Source organism: Mus musculus, chromosome X (genome assembly GCF_000001635.26).
Source record: "Mus musculus strain C57BL/6J chromosome X, GRCm38.p6 C57BL/6J".
Taxonomy (NCBI): domain Eukaryota; kingdom Metazoa; phylum Chordata; class Mammalia; order Rodentia; family Muridae; genus Mus; species Mus musculus.
Genome location: NC_000086.7, coordinates 98,755,932 through 98,775,345, shown reverse-complemented (window position 1 = coordinate 98,775,345; position 19,414 = coordinate 98,755,932). Strand labels below are relative to the sequence as shown.

General features: G+C 38.6%; 1 protein-coding gene across 6 annotated transcripts in view; it reads left to right on the top strand.

Moving 5' to 3' along the window:
* Ophn1 (oligophrenin 1) overlaps positions 1 to 19,414 on the top strand; it is a 336,803-nt gene that overhangs the window by 115,737 nt on the left and 201,652 nt on the right. For 5 of the 6 annotated variants that reach the window (NM_001313754.1, NM_052976.4, XM_011247694.3 and 2 more), the window contains one exon: positions 11,570 to 11,641. The exons of the other annotated variant lie outside the window; for it this stretch is intronic. In NM_001313754.1, coding sequence (NP_001300683.1) covers positions 11,570 to 11,641 — 72 coding nt within the window. The remainder of the gene's footprint in view (positions 1 to 11,569; positions 11,642 to 19,414) is intronic. 6 annotated transcript variants of the gene reach the window in all.

Here is a 19,414-nt window from a genome sequence, read left to right as displayed (position 1 = left end):
AAACTCTAACTGTCCAATGTCTGGGATCCACTCATGATATTCTGGAGTCCTGCAAAGGGCATCTCCAGCTCTGTCCCCTGCAGTACATAGAACATCCAGGCTGTGGCTGGCTTCACTTCACTGCTGCTGCTGTTCTAGGTGGTCATCCCATGTTACTGACATCTCAATAACAGCTGGGGTTCTCTGCTACAACTGGGCTACACTTTCCCCAACTGAGGCTCCTTTCTATCTGATGACTCTAGCTTCAGTCAAGTTGAAACAAAACCAGCCAGTTCACAAAGCTCTACACTACTGGAACAGGAATCATCCCTTTCGAGATGTGTTTTTCCTTACTCTTCCTCTTGGTTCTCTGTTACACATTTTTGTTTCACAGTTTTACATCCTTTATAAAATTGGAATCTGAAACTAATTTGGATAACAAACCATAAGGAAGTTCCTGACCCAAGAACATGACAATGGTTCTTGCTTGGTCATCTCCATAAATGAATGTAAATTGTGGCAGGAGCTATGAAGAGAGAAAAGGTGGAGAACCCAGCTGTGGTATTCTTCAAAGTAGTTGTGGGTAGCTTTAGTATCTCAGAAGTGGTGTGTAAGCGTCTGGGTTGCAGACTTCCTGTATAATGAGGAAGCCTGTCTGTATGCTTTTCTTACTCAGAATGGAGTTGGTAAAGTACAAAGTTTAAGTTTGAGGAATGATGGAAATAACATTAAGAGGCCCACACCACTGCAAACAATGTAGTTTTGAAGCCATTTTTGGTAGCTTGTTTGCCATCAATGATTCCTGAGCAATCCCGTGATAGTAGAGTGGATACCATCTCTGTTTAGCTAGACATTATTCAGCTTTAATTTTGTTGTTATTCTGTTGCAATCTGATTCTCCAGGTTTAGGTTGTGGTTTCTTGTGGTTGTGTTTCTATCGAGATACAGAGTTGGTGGTGGTGGTGGTTTTTTTTTTTTTTTTCCATAGCAAGCTCACAAAACTTAATGCAGTGGTCAGAAAGGCAAATAAAGATAAAGCTTACTTAAAAGGGATTCCTTGGGTGAATGCTGAGCTTCTAAGAAATGTAAGGTTTTAGCGGTGAAAGAGTAATAGAAACAAGGGTTCAGCATGGTTTGTTCCCATAGTCCTAGCTTTTTTTTTTTTTCTAGCAGAAAATCGTGTTATAAAAATTGGGTGACGAGGCTCATCTTATCTGTTGTGGCATGGGAGACTGGGTGTTGCTGCCAATTCACTTTCAGTGAAGCATATGCAAATACATAATTAGCCTGGATTGTCTATTAGAAACCGCTTATATACTTGCTTGTTCAGGGCAGTCCTCCCTGAACATGAAAAACTGGTAACTGTGTCCTCCAGGGTCCATCTGAATATATTGGCCCAACTGGGCATCTGTACAAATAATCGCTATCAGTGGCATGTTTTCTTCTGTTCAAAGTCAAGGCTTCCTCGGTGTTTCACAGTCACATTTTTCTGTGAGTTTGGAGCTAGTTGCTTTATGAAAACCTATTCTAAAACCTAATGGCTTATAGTAAAATTGCTTAATTATAGGCAATTTGTTAGGCAGGGACCATTGAGTATCTCTTCTTTGCCATGTAGTAACACTCACTGAACACATGGCTCATTTTAGCAGTTTGAAATGGTGTTCCTGGCAAGCTTGGAAGCCTGGGTTCTGCTGGTAGGAAAAATTGACCAGAATGTCTGCATTGAGCAGACTTTTAATCTGACTTTTAGTCTCAGGGCTACTCACTTTTTTTTTTTTTAACAATACCACCTCATATCTTGCATAAGAAGTGTGCAGAGTCAGACTTCCAAGAGAATTGCTAAACAGTTATGACCTAAACTTAGAAGTCACTTAGTGTTATTTCTGGTTGATTTGTTCAAAACAGTAACATGCCCCAGACACATTTGGGGGTGGGGGTCTGAGGACTCATCTTGTAGTGGTAGGCATGTCATAAAGAGTAAGATCATGTTTTACTACTGCTACAGTAATAAAGAAAAAAATGCTTCACTAAATAGTTCTTAATTTTCTCCAAGTAAGTAAACAAAACCCACAATCCAGTGAAGTATAGAATGTGGTGGACAAGAAAATTCCTTGTGTAGTTTTCATTGGATGAAATATGAGTGTGAGTTTTAGTATGAATTATGGACCTCTGTAGAAAAACCTCCAAAGAAGGAGGAATCATGCAATATGAATATATGGTTTATTTCCATTGGCTGATGAATACAGTTAGACATAGGGATATTAAGTGTCATTCTGGGGGAAATATTTGTCTGGGTAGGACCACATAGGATCTGGAAGGAGGTGATCAGTAGAGATATGACGAGAAATAAGAGTCACAGATTCTGGGAGATCATATAGGTAAGATGACTGTTTTTATAAGAGGCAGCAAAGACAAGAACTATTTCTTTTGGAATTTTTAATCAAAAAATTATTTTGTTAAGTAATACATACATGAGTATTTACAGAATTTCCACCCATCGTCCCCTGACACGCCCTCCCCACGAGAATTTTGGCTTCTTTTAAAAAAACACAAAAATATTCTGGTAATATGTTTTTGTTTTAATCTTACGTGTGGGACGTGGCACTCTTCAGATTATGACTCTAGCAGAGGCATTGTTTTGTCAGCTGCAGATAGTTTCTGAGATTGTGTGACATTTGGAATTCTGGGAACTCTTCAGAGGGTATATAAATGCTAAGGCCCCAAGAGGCATGGTGGGTTGTTGATTAGTTGCTGTTTGTTAAGTAGTCACACACAAAGAAGAAACAACAACAAGAAATTAGGTATCCTGATGTTGAAGATCAAATTTGCCCCAAGAAACTTGATGCCCCTAATCAGCAGGAACTAGTTTAATGGTATATTTGCCTCCTTTCCCCTGTATCATTTTTTTCTCTCCTACCTAGTGTTAGGGGGTTGAAAGGGTAGAAGAAGAAGGGTGGAGAAGGGTGGAAGAAAACCCACAAAGTAGCAAAAGAATAGCTACAAGGGATAAACCAGTGCAAGAGGCTATAGCAACAAACAAATGAAGCTTATAATTTAAGAAACATAAAATAGAACTAAGTACACAAACAGATTTTTTAAAAAAAAGGACAGCAATCGATGGACACCTTTCATTAATAACCTTAAATATTAATGGCCTCAACTTACTAGTCAAAACAAACAAAACAAACAAAAAACTAGGTTAAACAAGCCTCAAATGAAGTTTTAAATGAAAGTTGTAAATGAACTACCACATTCAGTTTGGCTTTTTAAAAAAAGACCATATATTATATCTCTCTCCATGTGTGTGTGTGTGTATGTGTGTGTGTGTCTGTGTGTTTTATCACACAGACACATACACACTATTGCTGTCTTTAGACACACCAGAAGAGGGCATCAGATTCCATTACAGATTACTGGGAACTGAGCTCAGGACATGGAAGAGCAGTCAGTGCATATATTTCCAGCCCTTAGTGTGGCTTCTTATTCAGAGGAAGCTAAAATGTAAGTTAGTATCTGTTTCAAGGAGACAATAAGCCTAAAGTTCACTTAAAATAAATCTATGACTATATTAATTGAGACATAGGAAGATGCTAAGTAATGATAATAAAATAAGATAAAATAAAAATAAAAGCAAACAAATAAGGATAGGGCAAACAAAGAAAAAAGAGCCAAAGAAAAAGGACAAGAAGCATATAGATGCACACAGAAAACCCATAAGTAATCAGAAACCATTAATATATAAGCAAAAGATCTCTAAGGTAATAAAATAAAAATAAAAGGGCTTACCCTGGAAACTGACTGGCCATAATATCCAGGAAATCCAGTAGGACACCTTCGTTCTTCTTTCTGTTCCCCAATACTACCTCACCAGTCTTAACCCAAGCTTTGTAACAAACCACTTCCAGTGGACTCTGCCTCCACTTGGCCCCCAATCCCAGGGGATCATGTGCATCCTCTCCTGCAACCCTTTTCCATTACCTCATCCCTTTGTCTCAGCCACTAATTCCAGGAGGCACTTCCTGAAATTTGCCATATCTCCCTCCAGTCCAATTCCAGTCTGCCAGTCTTATCCCTATCTCTGAAGCATACTGCATGTTGTTGACTCATTATCCTTTCTGCTCCCATTTCTAGGGGGTCTAAGAAACTTCTGGTGGTATACCCAGGTTTCCTACCTCCTATGGAACCTCTCTGCACCCTTCTGTCCCATCCCCATTCTTAGTGTTAGTTCCCAATACTTAGAAACACTTTCTCCCTGGTAACTCTGTGGCCACTCCAATCAGGATCCCAGAAGAATTGCTTACAAGTCAATATATTTCTACCACACTCTTCTAAGAACTAAAGAGGGCAACAGAAACCAAGCACAAAATATCCACCTAACAAAGACAAGAGCAGATATTAGCATCTACAATTACAGTTATTGCAAAGCCAGAAGCACCTGGATAGATGTTCTACAAATGCTAAGAGACCAAAGATGCCATATTATACCCAACAAAACTTTCAATCACAATAGACGGAGAAAATAAGGCATTCCATGATAAAAACCAAATTTAATCAGTACTTATCTACAAATCCATTTGATCAGAAGATACTACGAGAGAACTTCATCCTGAAAAGTTTAATAACAACAAGAAAAGAACACACACACACACACACACACACACAGAGAGAGAGAGAGAGAGAGAGAGAGAGAGAGAGAGAGGGAGAGAGAGAGAGAATAAATAAATTCAGACTAGCAAATCAAAAGGGGGGCGGAACTCATTCCACAAAAACAAAATAGTAGAAATCAACAAACAGTGCACATTGACGACTCTCAACATCAATGGTCTCAATTCCCCAATAAAAAGATTCAGACCAACAGATTGGATCTGAAAACAGGATTCACCCCTCTGCATTCAAGAAACACACCCTAAAATCAAGGATAGACATTTCTTCAGGGTAAAAGGATGGAAAAAGATTCCAAGTAAGTGGACTCAAGAAGCAAGATAGAGTAGCCATTTTTTTTTTGTATTTGAAAACTTTATTTTCTCAAATGAGCACCAACACAGATCAGCAATGACAGAAATAACGCACTTCTTACTAATACTGAATCATTGTGTACAAATACCGGAAGGAGGTGAAGACAAATTATTAAAAATTAATTGCCTTTGTGACCTGGGGAAAAAAATTCCCACCCAAAAAGGGAACAAAAAAGGAAGAAAATGGTAACAACAAATGCAATTCCAAACCCAACAAATACAGTTTGTAAACACAGACAGACAGACAAATCCATGGTGCAGAGTCTTTGCAGGCTGGGAAAAGGTAGCTGACTCCTGTTCTCATCAAACCACTGTAAGACGCTGGACAGATCTAACCCCAGGAGGACAACGCCTTTCCGGTACATTTCAACCACAATTTCAAAGACAATCTTTCCTATTCATAGGTCTAGTATTTCCATTGAGGCAGATTTTTAAATATAAAAGTGTGTTCAAGATTTGATTTGCCAGCCTCTGCCTGAACCCCAAGCAATCTGACCTTAAAAAAAAAAAAAAAGCTATTACTATCCTTTTAAACCTGAACTCGTTAACTTCTTTTTTTTTAAAGATTTATTTATTATCTATAAGTACACTATATCTATCTTAAGACATTCCAGAAAAGGGAGTCAGATCTTATTACAGATGGTTGTGAACCACCATATGGTTGCTGGGATTTGAACTCATGACTTTCGGAAGTGCAGTCGGTGTTCTTACCCGCTGAGCCATCTCACCAGCCCCAACTCGTTAACTTCTAATATGACATGGCTTCTAGAACAGCCAGAGCCCTGGGATGCAAGCCTACAGCTGATAAATTCTCTCAGAAAATTACCTGGATACAAGATTAACTCAAAAATCAGTAGCTGCCTTATATTCAAAGGAGAAACAGACTGAGAAAGAAATCAAGGAAACAATACCCTTTACAGTAGGCTCAAAAAAATATCTTGGGGAAACTCTAAGCAAGTAAAAGATTTGGATAATTAAAACCTTAAGACATTGAAGTAATAAACTGAAGAAAATATTTAAAATGGAAAGATCTCCCATGCTCATGGCTTAATATGATTAGTAAAAGTTGCCATTCTGCCAAAAGCAGTCTACATACCCAATGAAATCCACATCAAATTTCTGACACAATTCTTCACAGAAATTGAAAGGATAATTTTCAGCTTCATATGGAGACACAAATAACCAAGATAACTAAAACACTCATGAATAATAAAAGAAGTGCCCGAGCTATTATGATCCCTGACCTCAAATTGTGCTACAGAACTCTAGTAATAAAAACAGTGTGGTGCTGGCATAAAAACAGACATGTTGATAAATGACATCTATATGACAACCCAGACATAATTTCAAACACCTATTGACACCTGATATTTTACAAAGAAACCAGATACATACACCAGAAAAAACCCCCAGCATCTTCAAAAAATGGTGCTGGTCAAAGTGGACAGCTGCATGTAGAAGAATCTGAATAGATCAACATTTGTCACTCTGCATAAAACCCAACTCCAAATGGATCAAACAATCTCAATGTAAGGCCAGGTGTCCTGAATCTGAGAGAAGAGAACTTAGGCCATAATCTTGAACTTATTGACACAGGAAAATATTTTTTTTCACTAAATACTGATAGTGCAGGCACTAAGAACAAACAATAAGTGGGACCATGTTGCAGGAAATATTAAAAACAAGCTGGCATGTTCCCATTCTTGTGCCAGCCAGGCCACTGGGACAGAGGAGCTCCCAAAACGTCTCCACCCAGCTCCATAGGTTCCCATACCAGCCCCATGCTTCAAAGCCCCCACAGCCTTTGTGGTGCACATCAGGCAAACCCATGCTTTGCTGCCCTACCTTTCTCTCTGAAACCTAGTCGAATCTCCAAGAGAAGATAAGCGAGAAGATAAACACCACACAAATATAGCTCAGAAACAATGGTAACTAAATCTCTGGGCGCAACAACTAAAACTTAATCTTGTAAGCCCTATCAAGTCTGATTCCTCTGGTGGCAAATCCTGACAGATCTGCCATTGAAACTGGGAGACACTCGTAATTACATCTGTCCTCACACTATCCCTGTCCAAAAGGACCTAACTCTCTCCTGCTTCCTCTCTTCCTCTGTCCAACCTGGAAGTCCTGCCTACTCGCCCAGTGATTGGCTCCTTTACTCATTAGGAGATTGGTTCACAAGAAGTCACCTGAGTGTGACTCACTCCTTCAGAATTAGCATCAACATACAAATAGTACTAGGCCAATCCACAACAGGACCTCAATACAACTGAAAAGCAAAGGACACCATCATTCAGACAAAGCAGCAATCTACAGAGTGGGAAAAGATTCTTGCCACCTATACATACAGTAGAGGGCTAATACTCAAAATATATAAAGAACTCAAAAACTGGACATCAAGATAACAAACAATTCTCAATAGAGGACACTCAAATAGCTGAGAAACACTTAAGGAAATGTTCAATATCCTTAGCCAGCAGGGAAATGCAAATCAAAACAACTTTGAGATCTCATCTCATACATGTCAAAATGACTAAGATCAATAACAAAAATGATAGCTCATGCTATTGAGGATGTGGAACAAAGGAAATACTTCTCCATTGCTGGTGGGTGTGCAAACTTGTACACCCACTATGGATATCGGTGTGGTAGTTTCTCAGGAAGATAGGAATCAAATTACCTCAAGATCCAGCTACACTACTCTTGGGCATATATCCAAAGGATACTTTATCCTATTACAAGAAACACTTGGTCAACTCTTCATTGCTGTTATATTCATAACAGACAGAAATTGGAAACAACCTAGATGTCCCTCAACAGAAGAATGGATAAAGAAAATGTGGTGCATTTACAAAATGGAGTATTAATTAGCAGTTAAAATAATGAAATCATGAGATAGATTAATTCCCATCTTCCCAAGGAACTGCCATACTGATGTCCATAATGGCAAGCTTGTATTCTCTCCAGCAATGGATGAGTGTTTTTCTTACTCCACATCCTTACCAGTGTGAGCAGTCATTTGTTTATTTCATCTTAGACATTCTGACAGGTATGTGTAAGATAAAAATCTCAGTATAAACCGGGCAGTGGTGGCGCACGCCTTTAATCCCAGCACTTGGGAGGCAGAGGCAGGCGGATTTCTGAGTTCGAGGCCAGCCTGGTCTATAGAGTGAGTTCCAGGACAGCCAGGACTACACAGAGAAACCCTGTCTCGAAAAACAAAACAAAACAACCCCCCCAAAAAACAAAAAAACCCCAAAACAGGAAAACAGAAAAACAAAAACAAAACAAAATAAAAAAAATAAATATTGTTTTGATTTGCACATTCTTGATTACTAAGGATGTCAAACAATTTAAGTGTTTCTTAGCCATTTGAGTTCCCTCTTTGTAAATCTGCATCCCACTTTTATTTGCGTTGTTTTCTTGATATTTAGTTTTTTAATTCTTTGTATATTTGGATATTAGTCCTCCATGGGATGTGAAGTTGGTGAAAATCTTTTCCATTCTGTTAGGCTGACACTTTTTTATAGATGATGGTGTCTTCTGCCTTACAGAATTTTCATAAGGTCCTATTTATTAATTGTCCATTTTAGTGTCTTTTCTTGGGGTCTTCTGCCTTACAGAATTTTCATAAGGTCCTATTTATTAATTGTCCGTTTTAGTGCCTTTTCTAGCAGTAGTATGTTCAGAAAGTGTTTTCAGGATGATAGATAATAATTTTAAGAAAAAACTCCAATGATAAGAAATAACAAATTTTATTTTCTCTCATATATTATAATCATCCTGTTCATCTTCAGTTTCTCCTCCCTGTCCTTCTCCCTGTCCTTTTCCCATCCACTCCTCCTCCTGTTTTCCTTCAGAAAAGAGCAGGCCTCCCAGGGATATCAACCAAACATGTCATATCAATTTGCAGTAAGAGTAGGATCCTCCCCTTGTATTAAGGCAGGAGGAAAGGGGTCCCAAAAGCAGGCAGAGGAGTGAGAGCAAGAGAGAGAGGGGGGGAGAGAGAGAGAGACAGAGAGAGAGAGACAGACAGAGACAGAGACAGACAGAGACAGAGAGAGAGAGAGAGAGAGAGAGAGAGAACATGAACACCACACTCTCACTATTAAGAGTCCCACAAGAAGACCAAGCTATATACATCCGTAACATATATGCAGAGGACCTAGTTCAGACCCATGCAGACTCCTGGGTTGTTAGTTCAGTCTTTTTGAGCCATTATGAGCCCAGGTTAGCTGATTTTGTGAGTTTCCTGAGATGTCTTTGTCCCCTCTGGGTCTTACAATCCTCCTCCACCTCTCCTACAGGATTCCCTAATGTTTGGCTGTGAATCTCTGCATGTTTTCATCAGTTGCTGGATGAAGCCCCTCTGATGTAGATTATGCTAAGTGTCTGTTTACCAGTATAGCAGAATATCATTTAGAATCATCTTAATGACTTTTAAAATTTATTTTATTCTTGCCAGTCATGTTTTTGCTCTATTCAAGGTCTCTGGCTATTGAGCCTCTGGTTCCTATCCCTACCTTGTAGTATCAGGGTCGAGCTCCCTCTTCTGCATTCGTCTACACACTGACATCCAGTTAGTTGAACACCATTTGTTGAAGTTGCTTTCTTTTTTTCCATTGTATAATTCTGGCTTGTTTATATAAAAAATCATGTGTCCATAGATGTGTGGATTTACATCTGGGTCTTCGAGTCGATTACATTGATCACCCTGTCTGTTTTGATGCAAATACCATATGGCTTTTGTTACTATTGCTCTGTAGTATGGCTTGAAATCAGGGATGGTGGATACCCCCAGAACATCTTTTCTTGTACAGGAGTGTTTTGGCTATCCTGGGTTGTTTTTCTATATGAAGTTATTGAGTGTTGTTCTTTCAAGGTCTGTAAAGAATTGTGTTGGAATTTTGATGGAGATTGCATTGAATCTGTAGATGGTTTTTGTAGATGGCCATTTTTACTATGTTAAGCCTACTGACCCATGAGCATTGGGAGACCTTTCTATATTCTGGTATTTTCTTCAGTTTCTTTTTCCAAAGGCTTTTGTCATGCAGGTATTTCACTTGCTTGTTTAGAGTCACCCCGGAGTTAATTTTATATTATTTGTGGCTATTGTGATGTGTATTGTTTTGCTAATTTTTTCAGCCCATTTGTCATTTGCATATAGGAGGGCTACTTTTTTTTTTTTTTGAGTAAATCTTGTGTCCTTCACTGAAGGTGTATATCAGCCGTAGGAATTTCCTGGTAGAATTTTTGGTGTCACTTATATATGCCTTCATAACATTTGCAAATAATGTTGCTTTGACTTACTCATTTCTGATTTGTATCTTGATCTCCTTTTGCTCTCTTCCTGCTCTAGCTAGAACTTCAAGCACTTTATTGACTGGATATGGTGAGAGTGGCAGCCTTGTGTTGTTCTGGATTTTAGTGAAACTGGTTTGCATTTCCCTCGATCGAATTTGATGTTAGCTGTTGCTTTTGTTATGGTTAGGTGTGTCCCTTGTATCCATGATCTTTCCCTGATCATGAAGGGGTGGATTTTGTCAAAGGCTTTTTCAGCATCCAATGAGATAATCATGTGGGTTTTTTTTCAGTTTGTTTATATGGTGGATTATACTGAAAGATTTTCATATGCTGAACCATCCCTGCCTCTCTGGGATGAAGCCTACTTGATCATGGTGGATAATCCTTTTGATGTGTTCTTGGATTCAGTTTGCAAGCATTTTATCAAATACTTCCACATCAATGTGTATGAGGAAAGTTGGTCTGAAATTTTCTTTTTTGTTGGCTCTTTGTGTTGTTTGTATATCAGGGTGACTGTGACTTCATGAATTTGGCAATGTTCCTTCTGTTTCTATTTTGTAGAATGATTTGGGTATTGGTATTAGCTCTTTTTTGGAAGTCTGGTAGAACTGTGATTAAAACTCTCTGGCCCTGGGGTTTTTTGGTTGGAAGACTTTTTATGATTGCTGTGATTGCTTCTATTTCCTTAGGAGTTATAAGTCTATTTAAATTGTTTATCTGATCTTAATTTAACTTTGATAAGTGGTATCTATCAATAAAATAATCCATTTCTTTTAGATTATCAGTTTTGTGGAGTATGGGCTTTTGAAGTAAGACCTAATGATTCTTGGGTTTCCTCGTTGTCTGTTTTTATGTCCACCTTATCAGTTTTGATTTTGTTAACTTGGATATGCTTTCTGTGTCTCTTAGTTTTGATAAACGTTTGTATATCGTATTGATTTTCTCTAAAAACCAGCTCTTGGTTTCATTGATTCTTTGCATTGTTCTATGTGTTTTTCTTTTATTGATTTCAACCCTGAGTTTGATTATTTCCTGCTGCCTACTCCTCTTAGGTATGTTTGCTTCTTTTTTTTGTTCTAGAGCTTTTGTGTGTGGTGTTAAGTTTTTAGTATGAGATCTCTCTACATTCTTTGTGAAGGCACTTAGTGCCATGAACTTTCCTCTTAGCACCACTTTCATAGTATCCCATAAATTTGGGTATGTTGTATCTTCATTTTCATTGAATTCTAGGAGCCTTTTTAACCTAAATATTGTTTTCTTTTTCCACTTTAGGTACAAAATGCTAGTGACTTGCTGATCAAACCCCTGGAAACTTTTCGGAAGGAACAAATAGGTTTTACAAAGGTATATTTTTGTATTAAATATATAATGTCAAATTTAATAGTAATGAAGTAGTTGTTTGGGCTACCACTCATCATTCTACAATGACATAGTGGTTAACTATATGAGACCAGAAGATGCTCAGATATCCCAGATAACTGATACCATATTTTGGAATTTATTTCTGTGGGTGTTTCCAAAAGAAATTGGCATTTGAATTGCTTGGCTTCCCTTACACTTGTGGATGGGTGTCATCTAATCTATTGAGAACCTGAGTAGACAAACGGGCTATCAAAAGGTTGAATTTGACTACTACTAGGCCACATGACTTGGAGCCTGGAGCCTTGACTCTCGCTGTTACTGTTTCTTAGGCATTCAAACCCAAATTGGAAGGCACATCAATAATTCTCAGGCTATTGGTCCTTCCTACTACCCTACTGGTATTCCTTACAGTTTCCATGTAGCATATCATAAGCATGGCAACTTTATCCTCTATAATCCTATGAACCAGCACCTTAGAATAAATCCCTGCCCCTGTGTGCTTTCTCTTGATGTCTCACACTCTCTTTCTTACTCTAACTCTTGATCTCACTCTCTAACTAAAACAGAAATTAGTAATAGGAAGTATACTGCTGCTGCAACTAATAGAGTTATATGCCACTTAGCAATGTGAATACATTCTGAGAAATGTATCTGTAGCTGATTGCTTCCTTATGTGAACATCATAGAGAATAGAGAACTAGATGGTGTGGATCACTCAGTGGAGTTTCTTGATACAATTAAGAAATGCAGTAAGCATGAGATTGTTCAAGCTATGCCAGCATGATATAGCATAATGTTTAACATGATGTTTAGCATCCTGTTTATATATGTTTTATAAGGTCTATTCTCAAAAATAATGATAAAAGTATGGTGTCGTAAATATATAACTTAGTGACATAGTAAGTTTTCTTTTCATGCATTAGGCACACAAGTGAATTGCTGCAGTGTTTGTGTTATTGGGAGTACAGTACCAAGCATCTAGGACATAGTATCAGGTGCCTGATACTATGATGCTAGTATAGCTATAAGGCCATGGGAGTGTCACAAACTTTTCTGCCGTTTTATGATCTCCCCCTCTTTCTTTTCCATATCTCCTCTCTTCCTCTATTTACTCTCCTCCTCTTCTGTAATCTCTTCCTTCCCTTTTGTTTTCTTCACTTTCTCAGACAAAATATTATTGTGGCTCAGGGGAGATTCAGGTCACCATTTTTAGTTTTTAAGGCTCTGAATGCTGGGCTTTCAGGCTTGCCCTACTACACCCAATTCTATTAATGATCTCTTGGAGACAGTGACATGTTTGCAGTCTGTTGTTGAAAAATGTCAAATGTTCATATGCAACATATAACTATATTTAAAACTGTGAAAGTGCCACCAGAACCAAATACTTGATGGGCTGCAAGAATTTTGAGGCACATACTAGGGAGCCCTGCCAGTGCAGTGGAATGTCTTTTATATCTGGTGAGCATTCAGGTATAAATGAGGAGAGTGATAGAGAAAAGTCCCAGTATATAGATTATAGATTATTGGTTATGTAGTGTTGTGAGAAATGTGGGAATTAAGAGTGATTATGATGAAATTGAATAGAAAGGAGGAGGATGTTATTATTGAGCATTTAGAAAAAGAATTTTCGTGGCAAAGAGGTTGGTGGATTTTTATTTGTATTCAAGTAATTTTTGGAAGGCGGAACTTGTTTGAAGCCGGGGATATCTATTTTATAATAAATTTTAATTTATTAGAAAAATTTGTGCAACTTTACAGTGTATATTGATCATATCCTTCCACAAATACTTTCCTTCCCAACTTCTCCTAGTGTTTCCCACCTGATCACCCTTCAGACTTCATGGCCTGTTTTATTACTAATATAACCACCCAAGCCTCATTAGTTCTGTGTATATGTGCTTGGCTGTGTGACTACCCACTGGGGCATGCGCAGCTTACCCTTTCTCTAGCTAAGAAGATTTTTTAAAAGCAGAGCATATAATAAGTAGCTAATTTTCTTCTGTCTGCTAGTAATAAAATTCAAGAAGAGAAAAATTAAAGGACTTTAAAAATTATCTGTAACTTTAAAATAATTGAACCAGTGTGTTCCTATTGCAAAACACACACACACACACACACAAACCTAAACAAACAAAAACCAAAGCAGGTTCTAAATAGAAGTTGTCTATATTATTATGGTTGGGGTTGGAGATAACTCCATAATTGAGAGTTTGGGTATTGCTCTTGTGGAGAAGCAGAGTTGGGTTTTCAGCAACTATACTACACTCAAAGTTGCCTGTAACTCCAGCTCTAGAGAATAGAACACCCTCATCTGGACTTGCTGCACACCTGCACTTACATGCACACACACACACACACACACACACACACACACACACACACGCACTGCACACAGTATAAATAACTTAAAAATAATAAGTAATCTTAAAAAGTAAGATTAGCATGGCTATAAGCTGAGGACCTGATTAACAATCTCAATGAAGGAATACATAGATAGAGATTATACCAACATTACCACTGGTGACTTAAGGGAAAAAAATTAGATTGGATTGAGTTGTACAAAATGTGCTGTTCTTCAAGAAAAGTATTCCAAAGATAATTCAGAAACCACTAGAGTTTCCATCCCCATTATAGGTCCTAGAGGCAGGGTTAGTTCCTTCTCATTTTAAAGACAGTACTGATTTTGAGGTAGTTTGACCCTAAGGTGTTCCTACACCAGGTCTTCCAAAGATGGGCCACTGCAGAAGGCATTGTGGGTCTACCCTCTTCCTCCGTAGAGGCTATCACAGTGAATAAATAGTGTTTAGGGCCAACCTTTCAGAAAGGTAAGAGTGATTTTACCTTCTTAGGGGCTATAAACCATGTCACTCAACCAAGGAGGATTATTCTGAGACTTCAAGTTCTCAACAGAGTTTGACCGATTTCCAACTTACCTGGCATCCATCACTCCTTCCCTCTCTTACATTTTTGTCTTCTAGAATGGGAGTGCCTTGTCTTATGCCTACACCTATATTTTTAGAAGTATGTTGGTTGTTTGGTATCAGAGGCCCACAGCTAAAGATAATTTTACAGCAACTATCAACTATATCTGAATTCTGTCATAAAATGAATCAGCTAAACTTTGAATTATAGACATTTGAAGTAATGCTAATGAAGTAATTTTGACTTTCAATGTTGTTGGGATGGAGTGGCTCTACTTTGCCTGTGAGAGAGGAGTGAAGTTGGTAAGGTCGAGGGGGTGGGGTTAGAATGTTATGTTCGTGTCTCCCTAACTTCAGATATAGAAATCCTAAACTCTGTAAAGATTTCAGTTTCCTTTCAGGATTTCAGTTACTTCATTTGGAAAAATGAGTCCCATGAAGACAATAGCCATCACTGGGCTAAGAGGATTTGTGTGTGTGTGTGTGTGTTTTCTATAACCACAGTAATCATTATGGGCATATGACAGAGGTAAATGAGACTTACACAAGACAAATAAAATGATAGAAGTTAGAGCATTAGTATCAATAGCCTGGATTGGGATACAAGGATCTTTTTAGCTTCAGATTTTACTTCTTTTCAAGTTAGGATCTCACTGTGAAGTCCAGGCTGGCCTGGAATGTCTTTCTCTTCATCCCCCTTGAGCCTCCCCAGTGTCAGAATTGCTGGTGTACAGCACCATGCCCAACTACATATTTCTGTTAAGCTATGCTGTCTAGATTTGTGCAGGATTGTATAGGCTTGTCTCTTACTCATGATTCTTCTGTCTTAGAATCTTGAGTGCTGTGCTTATAGGTATGCACAACTGCACCTTGCTTGACTTACCATTATGACAACCACCAGGTATTTAAATCTCAAGTCCTCAGGGTGGTTAGCCACATTTTAAAGCCTTAATAGTCACAGGATTCATAGTAATCATTTGGTTAGAAAGCTTATACATAGATCCTGCCCATCATCATTGAAAGGTCTGTTGCACAATACTATACCAGATGATTTCAGTTTCAGAATCCCTGTATCTCTTTTATTACTTAATATGTCAAAAGTGATATGAGAATTTTCAGTTTAATTTCTTCAGCCTAGTGTACAAATCTATTCCCAGTATATGCCCAGCATGTAGTCAAAGTATAGGTTAAAATGTATCATCTTGAACGAGCATCCAGTCCTAATGTTTGGAATAAGAATACACCTTACACTGTCTATTATTGTAATACCATGGCAATTGAGTTGGATAAATAATATGAAAGTAGCAAGAAAGAGACTTATTGTCAGGTCAAATATAAACTTCCACTATGAAAGGGAAAGCTGAGGTTATAGATCAGTAGAATAGTGCTTTCCCTGCATATGTGAAGCCCTGGGTTCTATGCCCACCTCTCAGATAAAAAGGAAAAGGAAAAGGAAAGGCAAAATAATGGGTGGATGCATTCCTACTGCTTGATATCATGGGTGAAGGTGATATGGGCTTTCAAGCATGGTGAATAATCTAGATAGCCCAGAAATACTGTATTCTACTAAGTTTCATCTGACATCTAATTAGTATTAATATTTATTTTGGGAAGAGTAGAATTGAAAGAAGAAATTACAACTATAATAGAAAAGTATTTGCTATTTGCTAGATTACAGGGCAGTTACTAACACTGACAAGGGTTGAAGTGGCCATGTGCTTTGAACTTGCTTTCAATCCTGGTTGAGACCAGCAAAAGAAATGAAAGGATTCTTTGGTGGCTGGCTGTCTATCTATCATGCAGAAATGGAAATGCCATGGTATATTTTGTATGTAATATGCCTATAGATTTTGTGATTTTTATCAATCCTGTCTTCTCATAGCAAACTCGTGAGGTAGGACTTAAAAATGTATTGTCTGAGTGAAGAGACTGAGACTCTGAAAGGTTGGAGCACCCACCAGTCTTTTTCCATTTCTAAAAACCCATCTTTATCAGTTGATCTAGCTTGCAATGCTACAAAGACCCACTTATTGTCAGTTATGTCTCAAATAGAGTACCTGGTATTATTCTGACAGTGAAATTTAGGCTAGAAGATATTACAGTTAACTAAGGGCCAGAAAAATGAAGTTGTTAGACTACCATTATGTTTTCTTGTTGTAGCTTCCTAGTTCCAAATTTACTCCTCCATATCTGCTCTGTGATAACACAGTTCCTTCAGTTATCTCTCTACAGTTATCATGGCATTAAGCTTTCTCAGTAGACAGCACTACAGATGGAAGGGACTTCAAACATTTTCAGGGCTGCGTGGTAGTGCCGCAGTGGTGGAGCTCTGCTCTAACTGTCTACTCAGAACACATGGTTTATCATTGAAAGTCTCTGTCTTTTAATAACATTCTCCAGGCTTGTCGACTTTGAAAGCCCCCCCCCCACATTCATGATTCATCTCAACCTTCTTTTGTAATTCACTACCCTATACACACATCATGGGGCCTGTCTGATGGCTGAAGCATTAGTATGATGCATTAGGTGTCCTTGCTGGGCTTTCATATAGTTTGATTGTGCTTATGGGATTCCCATTGAGCCAGACAAGCCCTGTGAAGCTCACATTAAACTTAGCATCCCCTGCCCCCTGCAAACTGTGTGCTGCTTATCTCTGGAGAGAAGATTTCCTCTTGTCTAGTAAGAGTAAACTACCAAGTCAAACAATTAGACTTCATTTCTACCCAGAGGGTTATATTACCATGTTCCCAGTGAGGTCTGATCCTTATCCAGTTTTTGTCTTGAATATTTAAATCTTTAGCCTTAGGGGACCATATAAAATGTCCTTAAATTGTATAGATACTCTGTTGTCATGATTTTCCTTTTGTATTATTAGAGGTAGAACCTAGGATGTTGTACATGATGGGCAAATGCTCTACCACTGAACTATATTCCCATTTAAAAGTTTTATTTTTTTTCTTTTTGTTTTGCTTTGAGACAGTGTCTCAAATTGCTGGCCTTGAATTCATTCTTTAGTCTAAGGACGACTAAAACTTGTGATCCTACCCCTGTCTCCAAGCCTCAGCCTCTAAAGTACCTGGAATAACAGGTTTTAACTACCAAGCCTGGTTTGTTATAATAATTCTTGGTAGTATAGTTTGTATCCTGGTTGGACTAAAACTGAATACACAAAACTCTTCTGCTAGCTGGGTTTGTGACTTCACTAGTGGTTGCTAGGTACTATCACCAGTGACAGAAACACAGCCAGTGCTGTTTACCACCAGTCTCCAGAGGAGGCCCCTCCCCACCTACGGACTTCTATTCAGGTACAGATAGATTTCTGACTATGGTACAGACAGGAAATTCTGGATGAATCATTATAAATCAACACTGGCGAATTTTAAAGTATTTATATAGAGAGATATATAGGAATAAGATAGGTTATGATCCTAAAACAGTGAGTGGGCTTCTTCAGAGAGAGTCACTCTTAGATTCCTTTATAATGACTATTTATATGACCTTGGGAACATTTGAAAGAAGGAAGTGGAATGGGGAAGGGAAATGTAATTATATTTTAATAGGACATAAAGTTAACTTACCCAAAGAATGTAATTTGCAGCAAGGTTTTCAGATTGAGCAAAGCTTATGTAAAGTTTAAAAGGTATGTAAAAACATTTGAGCTAGTGCATTTACATTTCTTAGTGAGCTTTTGTCAATGAAATGATGTCAATTTTTTGAAGTATTATTGTCTAGTCCTAAGTAAGCATCATTCATTTATAGATTTTAATATTCATATTGGAGATGTTTTAAGGAAAACATACTCTACTTTGCTTTTGTGGGTTGTGTTGAAGTTTCTTGACACTGAGTCAGCAGGAAAGACTAGATCCTGGGATTCTGGGATCCTGGGGTGATGGAAGGTTTTCCATATCATATCTCCTTAATTTTCTCTGCCTTTCTAACTTTCCTTAGTGCTATATGCCTTGCCAACACACACTCTCTCTCTCTCTCTCTCTCTCTCTCTCTATCTCTCTTTCTCTCTCTCTTAAGCTTTTGAATGATCTTGGAAAATAGATGCTGTTGTTCTCTATTACAGGAGTAGGACACTGAGGGTCAGTGTGATATGCTAGCTAAGGTCACTCAACCACGAATGACATTGCTAGGAACTAAGTTCAGGTTTCCCAGTTATAAGTGTAAGGCTCATTTCACTTTATATAATTTTCTCATATGTATAGTAAGAACAATGAATTGCTGGAGATACGTGGGGTGGTGGGCTGTGCACAGACAGCCTGGTCCCTGTTTAAGCAAAGGTCTGGAACCCTGGTGACTCGGTGGACTGTGATTTCCACTTGCATAGGACAGAAGGTGTTTGGCCACGCCTCTTCAACCCCCTCCTGTTGCAGCTACAGCTTTCCACAGCCCCCCCCCCCCCCCAGCAGAGAGGTATGTGGTCATCAGTCAGGTAGGAGCAGCACCAAGCCCTCCCACATGCAAATAAGTTTTCCCTAAAGCTCTCAGACCAAACCAATGAGAAGTACCTGTTGCCAATCCCTTACCCACCCCAAAACTGTACATAAGAATCCTATCTGGAAGGATAGGTGTGTGAGAACTACTCCATCATCCGAGCCTTCTGTCCTAAGAGCTGTAACACTTGGGAAGAGGTCTGCTCTCCCCAAGTGCCCCCTGAAGCTCCCCCTGGCTAGTTGGCCTCTCATCATGCAGTCCAACCTGACTCAGTGCACAGCGTGGAGTAACTGAGTAACCTGGAAGGCATGGCAGAGAAAAAGATGGAGCTGACTGCAGCAGCAGAAGTGATGTGGCAGGAGCGACCTCCCCTCTCTACCCACACTTTCTTCCC